We start from the raw sequence: 13,018 nt of genomic DNA, 5'->3' as shown, positions 1-13,018 counted from the left end.
GACCCGATTCGAGGAGCTCAGATCAATAATGGTCACCCTAAACCCCCACCTCTCTGAAGCTTACTTTGTCTCCAGCTTCATGAGTGGCTTAAGTGAGGAGCTCAAGCCTATGTTCAAGATGTTACGACCTGCGACGGTGGAACAGGCAGCTGAAGATGCTAGGCTACAGGAGGTTTTGATAGAAGCCATCATGAAAAAGCAGAGACAGCAAAGTAGGGGAGTCGGTATAAGATTGGCAAGACCGATGGTGAAAGGGTACAATAGGGAGATGGTAAAGGTGAATCCAAGGCAGAGAAGTCACAGTTACCGCACCTGTTCCTTCCTCAACAGGACAGATTGGTTAACAGATCAAATAAGGTAACTAGGACTCTGTTTCAAATGTGGTGACCGATATTTCCCAGGACACCAATGCAAGAGGCAGCTACTCTTACTGAATGGAGAGGATGAAGAAGTAGAAGAAGAAGGAGATGGAGTAGAAGAAGTGATAGAAGTAGCAGGGGATGATAACAGAGAAATATCGTTGCACACCCGTAAGAGGCTAGCCAACAATAAAATTATCAAAGTGGAAGGAAGGGTTCAGGAGAGGAGCCTAATGATCCTGATCGATAGTGGGAGTACCCACAGTTTCTTAGGCGAGGGTACTACTAAGAGACTCCAATGCAAGCTAACAGGGACCCAGCCACTATCTGTGACAGTTGCTAATGGCCATAGGGTGCTAAGCAAATCAGCTTGCACTGGATTTTGTTGGGAGATGCAAAGGGAGTTGTCTGAGATTGACCTAAGGTTGCTTAAGCTAGGGGACTGCAATGTAGTACTTGGGGTGGATTGAATGAAACAAGTGAGCCCTATCAGCTTTGATTTCAATCGATGGAAGTAACATTTGAAAATGAGGGAAAGAAGCTGACCCTTACCGGTAGCAGAGAGAATGGTACATGCAAGATGATCACATGAAGGAAATTTCAAAGATTGCTCCGAAGTAAATGGGCTCAGGTAGCCCAATTATTCTCCATACAAACACTAGAAGAGATGGAAGATGGGAAAGAGCAAGAAGGGGAGCTGAAAATGGCCACCCACACTACAGATTCAAACAAATCGGAGGTACCATTCTTACACCAACTTAATATGCTTTTGGCTGAGTATGAGGACCTATTTGTAGAATCTAACTCCCCACCTCTCAAAAGAGCCTTTGACCACTCAATCAACCTTTAACCCAACTCTGAGCCCGTTAATATCAGATCTTACAAATACCACCCACACCAGAAAACTGAGATTGAAAGAATGGTTAAGGACATGCTTCAACAGTCCTTAATTCAACCTAGCCAAAGCCCATACGCTTCCCCTGTCCTCCTTTTCAAGAAAAAAGACAAAACGTGGCATTTTTGTATAAGCTATCGAAAGCTTAATGCCTTAACCATAAAGGATAAATTTCCCATTCCCATAATCGAAGACCTACTCGATGAATTAAATAATGCCACCTATTTTTCCAAGTTAGACCTTCGCTCAGGTTATCATTAGATCCGCATGAATGCTGATGATATCTACAAAACAGCCTTTAAAACCCATCACGGCCATTATGAGTTCTTGGTGATGCCCTTCGGGCTCACCAATGCCCCAGCCACTTTTCAATCACTCATGAACCAAGTTTTTGAACCTTACCTTCGCCACTTTATTCTGGTTTTCTTTGATGATATCTTAATATACAACCCAACTTTCAGCCAACACTTGAAACACCTAAGGACTACACTTGAGGTTCTCAGAAACAGCCAATTGTATATTAAGAGGTCTAAATGTGTCTTCGGTCAGAAGCAAGTGGAGTATCTGGGGCATGTTATATTGGGAACAAGGGTGAGTATCGACCCAAGGAAAGTGGTTTCTATGATGGCTTGGCCAAGGCCTACCAACATTAAGGCCTTGCAGGGTTTCTTGGGTTTGACAGGGTACTATAGGAGGTTTGTAAAGAATTATGGTATTATTAGTCACCCCTTGACAGAGCAGTTAAAAAAAGAGAGATTTCATTAGGGACCAAAGGCGAAGAAGGCATTTGAGCAATTAAAGGTAGCTATGAGCAAGGCTCCAGTGCTCGGGCTACTAGACTTCAGTAAGCCATTTATACTAGAGACTGACGCATGTAGCACGGGGGTGGTAGCTGTGTTAATGCAAGAAGGAAAACCGTTGGCTTATCTTAGTCAAGCCTTGTCCCCTAGACATTTGGGACTAAGTATATATGAAAAGGAGCTCTTGGCAGTAATAATGGCGGTTGAAAGGTGGCGGCATTATTTGGAAGGAGGTCAGCTCATAATTAGAACTGACCACGAAAGTCTTAAATTCTTGTTACAACAGAAGCTTCATTACCCACCTTCAAAGGAAGGGAATGTCTAAGCTGATGGGTCTAGACTACAACATACAATACAAGAAGGGAAGAGAAAATGTATGTTATGATCTTGAGGGTTATTTTGTAATCTCTACCTCTATTAAACTGTTGGGCAAGTTAGGAGGCGAGAGAGGCTGTTATAACAGCCTCTGGAAACAGTTAGGAGGTTAGAATAATCATTGTATAGCTAGAGGTCTTCTTAATAAGGAGACCTACGGCACATGGACGACTACCGATTGATTGATGAATAAATCTTTCTCTCTTTGATCTTTCTAATCTCTCTATTCTAATTCTCTTTTCCCTCTCTTTCTCAATCGGAAATTACGGAAATTGCCAAGTCCTAAATTCAAGGACTTGACAAGTGGTATCAAAGCCGTACGATTCGGCTGTGAGGTTCAGATTCCAGGGCGCAATGGCGGAAGGCACAAGTCTGAAGCAATGGGAGATCCGGTTAGAATCAGTAGAGTTGGGCGCGACCCAAACCCAAGAGACCCTACGACAAACGCGAGAAGAATTGACTGAATGGAGGGAAGTAATGCAAACAGCTATGGAGAAACAGCAAGAAGCAACAAATCGATGCCAAGAATCGGTAGAGATGCAAGGGCGGAGGATGGACAGCTTGCTAAGCATGCTGTCTTCACTACCCCAATTCTATTTACCACCAGAATATCCACCACGACAGTCGTCGGAACCGATTCTACCACACTAGGGCAATCGTCTGGGCACACAAGGGATTCTTGAGGAAGCAGACCAGGGTACGGTGCAAGGAGTTATGGGAAGGAATCACCAGCTAGGGATTCAGAACCATGTTCCTATGCCAAGATTGGAGATTCCGATGTTCGAAGGGAAGAAACCACGATGGTGGGTGAGGAGGTGTGGACGATTCTTCCAATTTTACCGAATTCCAAGGGAGCAAAAGGTAAATTTGGCGGCGGCTTATTTGAATGAAGAAGCAGATTCCTGGTATCAAGGATAGATTCAAGATGGAGGAATGCAAGGAAGCTGGGCCGAATTTGCTGAAGGGTTATGTGAACGGTTCGGGGAGAAAAACATGACCGATGTAGTAGAAGAATTCAGCAAGTTGAAACAAGAAGGAACGGTGATTGAATACCAAAGCCGATTTGAAGAATTGAGATCTCTGGTGAGTACGGTACAACCTGGACTTACCGAACAGTACTTGGTATCAGTCTTCATTAGCAGATTGAGGGAAGAACTGCGGCCCATGGTGAAGATGATGACTCCAACATCCGTTAAACAAGCAGCGGAAAAAGCAAGACTTCAAGAATTGGCCTTAAAAGCCATCTTCAAGAAACATAAGGTTCCTTATAAACCCAGTATTTTAGCAGGACAGTATGGAGGGGGAAACGCAAGGCCATTGCTAACATGGCATAGTCAACAAAATTCCAAAACACCCGTAAATAATAACGGGAGTAAAGGGAATTTGATAGAGCAGCGAAGGCAGCTAGGGTTGTGCTTCAAATGCGGAGAAAAATACGGTCCGGGTCATCAATGCAAAAGACAGCTGATGAACATGGAAGGAGTTGACGGAGAAAAGATGGAAGAAGAAATAGAAACTAGGGAAACCATTGGTGAAGAGTTACTGGAGCAAGAAGAAGAAGAAAAGCTAAGGGAGGAAGGAGGAGAGATCTCGTTCCATGCATTGAAAGGAAGCCCTATGGGGCAGATTATAAAAGTAAAAGGACAGGTGGGAAAACGAAGACTGATGGTGCTTATCGATAGTGGAAGCACCCATAGCTTCCTCAGTGAAGCCACAGCAACAAGCCTCCAGTGCCCCATGACAGCCACAACACCTTTGTCGGTAACGATAGCCAATGGAAATAGAATGTACAGTCACTATAAATGTCTCGGATTTACATGGATCATGCAAGGGCAAGAATTTGTGGCTAACTTGAGGATCTTAGACTTGGGTGGATGTGACATAGTCCTTGGCATAGATTGGATGAGGACTGTAAGTCCTCTGACTTTTGACTTCAACAAGTTAGAAGTCACAGTGGTAATCGACGGACAAAAGTTAACCTTGCTGGGAAATTTGGAGCAAGGAGAGTGCAAGTTAATTGGAGGGAAAAGGCTACAGAAAATGATGTCGAAGAAGGGAGGAAAGATAGCCCAAATCTATTCTATACAAGCAAAAGAAATAGAGAATGACAATGAAGTGAAGGCAGAATTGCAACTCACCAATGCTGACATTGGTTCCCAACTCACAAATAAGGTAGGTTTATCGGAGAACTTGCATTCACTATTGGTAGAATTTAAGGATCTATTTGTAGAACCCAGCTCTTTACCACCCCAAAGACCATTGGACCATTCAATTCACCTTAAACCAAATTCAGAACCTATCAACATTAGAGCCTATCGATACCCTCTTGTGCAGAAAACTGAAATTGAGAAACAAGTTAAAACAATGCTAGACTCAGCCATTATTCAGCCCAGCCAAAGCCCCTATGCTTCTCCAGCCCTCCTTGTTAAAAAAAAAGATGGAACTTGGAGGTTTTGCATAGACTATAGACAGCTTAATTCCAATACAATCAAAAATAAGTTTCCTATACCTTTGATTGATGACCTATTGGATGAGTTATATGGTGCCCAAATTTTTTCTAAACTAGATCTTAGGTCTGGTTATCATCAAATCAGAATGACACCATCTGATATCCATAAAACAGCATTTAGAACTCACCAAGGGTTATATGAATTCACTGTTATGCCCTTTGGTTTGACTAATGCCCCTGCCACATTCCAAGCTTTGATGAATCAGATTTTTCTACCCTATTTAAGGAAATTCATCCTCGTTTTCTTTGATGATATCCTTGTGTACAGCCCCAATATTGAACACCATATTATACACCTCCGCACTACATTTGAGACCCTTAAATCTCACCAATTGTATGTTAAACTCTCCAAATGTACCTTTGCTGTGAAGGAAGTGGAATATTTGGGACATATTATTTGTGGAGAAGGGGTACGAACAGATCCAAAGAAAGTGGAAGCAATGTTAGAGTGGCCTAAAAATGTGAAGGAGCTAAGAAGTTTCTTGGGATTGACAGGGTATTACCGAAAATTTGTGCAACACTATGGTATTATCAGCAAACCTCTCAATAAGTTGCTAAAAAAAGAAGGGTTCCAGTGGAATCCGAAAGCAAAAGTAGCATTCTTGGCCCTTAAGAAATCCATGTCTACAGCTCCAGTATTAGCTCTGCCAGATTTTTCGAAGCCATTTACAGTTGAGACGAATGCTTGTGACACGGGGGTGGGAGCTGTGTTAATACAAGAAGGGCGACCATTGGCTTTTATAAGTCAAGCATTATCTCAAAGGCATTTAGGATTAAGTGTGTATGACAAAGAATTGTTAGCAGTGCTTGGAGCAGTTGACAAATGGCGACACCACCTAGAAAGCCAGCCAATTGTGATCTGCACGGACCATGAGAGTTTACAATTCTTGGGCCAACAGAGATTGCATACTCAGCTGCAAAGGAAAGGGGTTTCTAAACTCATGGGGCTGGATTATATTATTCAGTACCGCAGAGGAAAAGAAAACATAGTAGCTGATGCATTATCTAGACGCAGTGAAACTGTAGCCTGCCAAGCTATCACAGCAGTAGTACCTGAATGGATGGGGGAATTAGAAGCTAGCTATGGCCAGTCAGAATGGCTTCAAGGTATCCTAACACAATTGGCAGTCCAACCTACTGCAATAGCAGATTATACATTATCCAACGGTCTGATCAGGTACAAAGGTAGGTTGGTAGTGGGGGATGACAGTGCATTAAAGGAGAGAATAATAGGAGCACTTCATGCTTCACCGGTGGGGGGTCATTCAGGGATAAGAGCTACTTATCAAAAGGTCAAACAATTATTCTTTTGGCCTAAACAAAAGCCAGATGTAGTGAAATTTGTGTGATGTCTTGCATAGTGTGTCAGCGATGTAAACATGAAAACGTGGCTTACCTGGGATTATTACAGCCCTTGGCAATACCTAATCAAGCTTGGGAAGGAATTTCTATGGACTTTGTGGAGGGTCTACCCCGATCGGAAGGCAAGGATGTAATCATGGTGGTGGTGGATCGTTTGACAAAATTTGGCCATTTCATTAGTCTATCTCATCCATTTACTGCACAAGAGGTGGCAAGAGTATTTTTGGACAGAATAGCTAACATCCACGGAATTCCTAAGACTATTGTCTCGGATAGAGACAAGGTATTTACAAGTTCATTTTGGCAGGAATTGTTCCGGAAATTGGGAGTAGGCTTGTGTTTGTCCACTGCATACCACCCTCAAACGGATGGTCAAACGGAAAGGGTCAATCAATGCTTAGAGGCATATCTAAGGTGCATGTGCTTCACAAATCCTAAGAGCTGGAATCGGGGGCTATCTTTGGCACAATGGTGGTATAATACCACCTACCACAGTGCTATTCGGAGGAGTCCTTTTGAAGCCATGTTTGGGTATAGACCCATGCTGCTGCCTGCTATTTCTGAGTCTTCCCCTACCATGGCAGAAGTGGGGCATTATTTCTAGCAGAGGCAGCAACTGTTAACTGTCCCAAAACAAGAATTGGCTAATGCCCGGAACCAAATGAAGCAAATAGCAGACAGAAGGAGGAGTGACAGGACTTTCGAGATAGGTGATTTGGTCTATCTCAAGGTAAGGAGGTTCTTGCAACAGCCCTATACAGCAGTGCCACCCTCTAAGTTGAGCCCCAAATATTTTGGACCCTATCCTATTGTGGCCAAAATAGGTCCAGTCGCCTATAGATTGCAGCTACCTGAAGGAGTGACAAATCATCCAGTGTTCCATGTTTCTTTGTTAAAGAAGGCTACAACAGCACCTGATTCTACTCAAACAGAATTACCACCCAATGCGGAAGAAACAGAAGAAATCATAGAACCCCGCGCTATTCTACAGAAGAGGATAATGTACGAAGGAAAAGTACCCTTGACACAAGTATTAGTCCAGTGGTCACACCTTCATCCAGACCACACTACTTGGGAATACCTTCCAAACCTGTTGAAGCAGTTTCTGCGGGCCATGGGACTTCTCTAAATTCTTGAGGACAAGAATTCTTTCAAGAGGAAGGGATTGTTATGATCTTGAGGGTTATTTTGTAATCTCTACCTCTATTAAACTGTTGCGCAAGTTAGGAGGCGGGAGAGGCTGTTATAACAGCCTCTGGAAACAGTTAGGAGGTTAGAATAATCATTGTATAGCTAGAGGTCTTCTTAATAAGGAGACCTACGGCACATGGACAACTACCAATTGATTGATGAATAAATCTTTCTCTCTTTGATCTTTCTAATCTCTCTATTCTAATTCTCTTTTCCCTCTCTTTCTCGATCGGAAATTACGAAAATTGCCAAGTCCTAATTCAAGGACTTGACAATGTAGTCATTGATGCCCTATCTAGAAGCCTAGAAGAGGGAGAAGTAGCCGCCCTTATTGTGGTCACCCCCGAATGGTACCGGGAAGTTGAGGCAAGCTATGAAGGAGACGACAAAATGAAAGAGTTATTGGAACAGTTGATTCTAAGTCCCGAGGGAAAGCCGGGATATACATTGCATTAAGGGATATTGAGGTACAAAGGCAGAGTCATAATAGGTGGGAATGAGAAATTGAGAAAGAAGATACTGAGTTCCCTTCATGAGTATCTAGTGGGAGGGCACTCGGAAATTCAAAACACACATCATAAGGTGAAGCAAATTTTTTATTAGCCCCACCTCAAACGATATGTGACCGAGCATGTGATGGCGTGTGACGTGTGTAGCAGATGTAAATATGAAACCGTGGCCCAACCAGGCTTGTTACAGCCCTTACCCAAACCTACACAAGCTTGGGAGAGCATAAGTATGGATTTCATTGAAGGTCTTCCTAAGTCAGAAGGGAGGGACTGCATCTTAGTGGTGGTGGACCGATTCACTAAGTATGCACACTTCATTGACCTAACCCATCCCTACTATGCCCAAGAAGTAGCTAGAGCATTCTTGGATTAGGTGATGAAACTACATGGGATTCCCAGGTTGATAATTTCAGATAGGGACAAGATCTTTACAAGTTTGTTCTGGCAGGAGCTGATGAAATCCCGAGGGGTGAAGCTTAAAATGTCTACAGCTTACCATCCTCAAACATATGGCTAGACGGAAAGGGTTAATCAATGTGTGGAAGGCTATTTCAGGTGGATTTCCCTGGCACAATGGTGGTACAATACCAACTACCATGCATCTATCAAAAGAACCCCCTTCAAAGCAATATTTGGATATCAGCCTCCGCTACTCCCAGCAATGGGGAGCACACCACAGTGGCCACTGTAAAGGCATACTTAGAGAAGAGACAGAGAGTTTTGCAACAGCTCAAAGAAGAGTTGGCATTAGTTCAAAATCGTATGAAGCAGTATGCTGATAAGAAGAAGAGCGAAAGGGAGTTCAACATGGGGGAAAGAGTATACCTCAAAGTCAAGCCAGCCCACCTTAAGGCCATTGCTAAGGGTCAGGTGAACAAACTAAGCCCCAGGTTGTTAACCTAGGACTGTGCGGTATTACCCTTAGACAATATAGGTCTCTCTCAACACCCCCAAATCCTCCCGGAAATCAAACCCACAACAGAATATAGATAACAGGAAATGTAAACAGCAAAGAAACTGAAATAAAAGAGCAATCAAACCAATCAAGAGGTGCAAAATTATCCTGGTTCAAAATGCAAAGTGCAATCCTACATCCAACCTTATCTCGAGAGACATCCACTAGAAACCGCTTGAAACAAGATACAAGAACCTTCTTTCTCTACCTCACACAAGAGAATGCAAGGACAAACTTTCCCTCTAAGCCTTTTTCTCTCTCTCGGCAATATCACTTGGGTACAGAGAAACTATAGAATGATTTGTTATGACCGACTGCAAGCCTCTCGCCTCCTATTTATAACCTATAGGGGCGGTAATTACAAGGCTAACTACTTAGCCTATACAAAAGACTAATATATCCCTCATAATAGAATAACTAAGTTAACTAATCTAACTTAGAATAAAATAGTTGAACTTCATCTTCATTCTAACAGGTTCTAATCTTCATCTTCTAGAAATAATCCTCCATGCAAAAACCCAACACACGTATTACGGCCCTTATGTGATTGAAGCCAAGGTGGAAAAGGTAGCATACCAACTACAGCTCCCTAAAGGATCCAAAATTCACCCGGTTTTCCACGTCTCTCTGCTCAATAGATTAGTGGGAACACAGGAAACATCCTCCAATTTACCACAGCTCTCTGTCGATGCAGATGTCACGGCAGTTCCCAACTCTATCCTAGACAGGCGAGTATTGTACAAGCACGGAGCCCCTATCATCCAGGTGTTGGTGAAATGGTCGAACCTCTCCCCTGATAGTAGCACCTAGGAATATTTGCCTGACCTGCCAAGGCAATTCCCTCAAGCAGCCAGCCTGCTTAGCATTCTCGAGGATAAGAATTATCTCAAGCCGGGGGGGATTTGTCACGATCCTAATATGTAGAAGTAAAAGATGTCGTGTAAAAGGGGAGCATATACATGTGGTAGTTGAGGGAAGCAACTAGCTAACTCTAGAAGAGGGTAATTATGTAAATAAGATGGTTGGCGGGAATGTAATTGCGGGATCCTATATAAAGGACCTGAGCACATGTAAGGAGGCATCCAGAAATTGAATTGAATCATTCTCTTATTCCCCCCCCCCCCCCCCTCCTCTCTCTCTCTCTCTAATTCTCTCTATTCTCTTCCATTTCTTCTCCATTCTCTCTCTGTTTCTCGCATTCTCCATAATTCTTCGGAGAATTCTAAAGAATTCTCATCAGATCTCTTAAGATCTGACAAGTTGCTAGAGGATCTATAAGTATCCTACGGCAGTAAGAAGAAGGATCATTGGAGAATAATACTGTCACGACTACTACCGGCCCCTTTACAGATTTACCCTAGGGTCGTGACACATATGTTGTTTTTGGAGCATGTTGGGACTCGAGAGAAAAATATATATAGGAGAGGTTCTACAACACAAGAGCAGCCAGACAGAGAGTTGTATCTGGGAGAGAGACATTCTAAACCACTATCGTACCTACTCTTGGGATGATGCAGCATGGGCGCCTCCATGTATCCTCATTTGCAGCCTTCTTTAAACTTTGTCAATTTTCTCCTTGCCTTACTGGCATTGTTCTAATCTTTAGTTAATTAACAGAAAATCAATGTCTATATTTCCCAACAGAAAGAAAACAAGGTTTTTTTTTTTTTCCAGTTTATGAACCATAAAAGCAATACAAATACATAGCAGAATAGAAAATTGAATTCGCAGTTCACGTAAATAATCATTACATATATCTACATACAAATAGCAAATGGAAAATACTAACCAGCAGGCAGTCCCAATACGCCTCGCCCTACAGCTTTCCAGTACTGTCATGTCGCATAAATCATGATAATCTAAGCCAAAATAAGCAAGAAAAAAAATCAAAAACAAGCAACAGAAAAACAGATGGATGTAAATACCGAGCATTTCTCTGGACTTTGCCGAACAATACTGTGAAGAAGAATCACTATTGGGGCCATGATAATCTGAAATTAGCAGGAGAGGCAGACGTTCAGGAAATAGAAAGATTGAATCGAACAGAAGCGTTGTAGCTTCACAATGACATGACTGTGATGATTGTACCCAAACCAGACGGAGCGTCCGAAAAGGATCGGAGATCAGATTGAGAGAGTAGAAATTGCGGGCCATCCAGAGAGCCGATGCTAGCCCTAGGCCGGAGATCGGATGGACCAGAAAAGCCTGCCACGGCGGGGCTGATGAAACGGTGTCGTTTCCCTCGCTGTGCTGTTGAAGCTTCTTCCTCCTTTTGCTCTCCATGGGTAGTGAAGTTGCGCCTCCGTCTGATCGAACCATTGTTTCTGGTTCTCGAGCTCGAAGACGATTGACACAAATGTTTGAATTGCATTTTGACCCTCACGTTCTTTAAAATAAGAAAATTTCCCCTCATAATTCTTTTTTTCAGATAAAACACCACAATACTTTCTAAAATTCAAAGAATAAAATGAAAGAGAAGGTTTAACTCATGAGTTATCTATTGGTACATTATTTATGTACATTTTGAGTTACATAATATATATAAATGACAAAAATACTCCTCACGCCTCATCGTCTCACCTCACCTTCTTAGATGAGAAGTATTTTAGACATTTTAATATTATTGTGTAGTCCAAGATATACATAATGATGTATCAATAATATTTTTTTTAACTTATTTTGAAGACATATCAGTGACTAGAACGGTAGCTTATGCTGTACACATATGAATAAAAAATTTAAACAAAACCTAATACTTGAAGGTTTAGTCTAGTTTTTTTTTTTCTTTTTTTGGGCAAAGTTTAAGTGAAGACGAGTTTCTCTATATAACAATAAAATTATTTTTGTTTTATTACGACTTAAATGTTATATGTTCATCTCATTTGATTGTTGAATTTTTCTTAAATAAAATAATATATAGAAAATACTATAGAAAATGATGAAGTGTCGTATAATAGATCTAGTGTATGTTTAAATGATGAAATAGAATGAAATTGATGGAAAGTTGTGTTATTGTGCACACAATTATCTTGAATATTTGTACAAAAATCCAATATTCATCTATTTTATATATCTATTACGAGTGTATAATTGTGATTTATTGTTTAATAATTTTTCACTCTACCTATTTTTAATTTTCATCATTTTCTTGAATAAAAAGAAATTACTTTTCATCCATTTCTCTCCAAAATAAATAGAAATATTTGTCATTTCAACTTTTGCATTTTAAAAATGTCGATCCCTAGTAGTTATTTCAAAAATGTCTAACTTTTGTTCAACTTATATGTTATTTATTTCTCATCATGATATTAATTTTAGTATTTTGATATGTCACAAGTTTTAAATTATAAATATTTTGGAATTGAGAATGAATTTGATTAAGTTTGATTGGTTTAGTTTTGATAATTTGAATGAGCTAGTTTTGGGTCTAAAATTTTAAATCTAATTACAATTAATTTAAATATGAATTTATGTAAAATTGAATTAACCCGACTCAAGATCGTTGATACCTTATAAACGTTCATTCTACTCATTTTCATTACATTCATTACTATCTTTCTCATAAACAAAATTTTACGACCTAGGAATTAAGGGTGACTACTAGTTTGGGTATACCCATAACATAAATTAAAGGGATAAGATCAATTTAGTTTGACTTTTTTTCAATCGGTATAAAAACTTTTCGATCTTGTTATCTTGCTTTGTATCTATGTAAATATTTTATAAATTTATCTTTCATTTGGTTAGGTTTTCTTTTTGTTTTCTAAATTTCTTTTTCCCATTCAAGGAAGGGGGATTTCTTTTCTAGCAAACCAACTTTTTTTGAATATTTTGTTAATACATACTATTATTAGGGACAAATTGCAAAAAAAAAAAAAAAAAACTCATATTTTACTTTTGTATTAATTTTGGGTTGGATTTTTAATTTTTTTTAATAATAGTGTTCAATTTTAATTTTATTATAATTTTAAACCATTATTATATTTTCGTAAGTTAAAACTTAAATCCATAAACATAGTATGTGTATATATAAACTTTGATATACGTATATAAACTAAATTAA

The 13,018-nt window shown here is 40.4% G+C and overlaps 1 protein-coding gene across 1 annotated transcript in view; it reads right to left on the bottom strand.

Annotated features, from left to right (window-relative positions):
• LOC127790099 (PIGF/3-ketodihydrosphingosine reductase fusion protein) overlaps positions 1-11,319 on the bottom strand; it is a 63,603-nt gene extending 52,284 nt beyond the window's left edge. Inside the window, exons 1-3 of the mRNA XM_052319385.1 lie at positions 11,044-11,319; positions 10,881-10,946; positions 10,745-10,787 (exon numbers count right to left, since the gene is read on the bottom strand). Coding sequence (XP_052175345.1) covers positions 10,745-10,787; positions 10,881-10,946; positions 11,044-11,274 — 340 coding nt within the window. The 5' untranslated portion in view covers positions 11,275-11,319. The remainder of the gene's footprint in view (positions 1-10,744; positions 10,788-10,880; positions 10,947-11,043) is intronic.
• Positions 11,320-13,018: the final 1,699 nt, after the last annotated feature.

Source organism: Diospyros lotus, chromosome 14, assembly GCF_014633365.1.
Source record: "Diospyros lotus cultivar Yz01 chromosome 14, ASM1463336v1, whole genome shotgun sequence".
Taxonomy (NCBI): domain Eukaryota; kingdom Viridiplantae; phylum Streptophyta; class Magnoliopsida; order Ericales; family Ebenaceae; genus Diospyros; species Diospyros lotus.
This window is presented reverse-complemented; position numbering and strand designations above follow the sequence as displayed.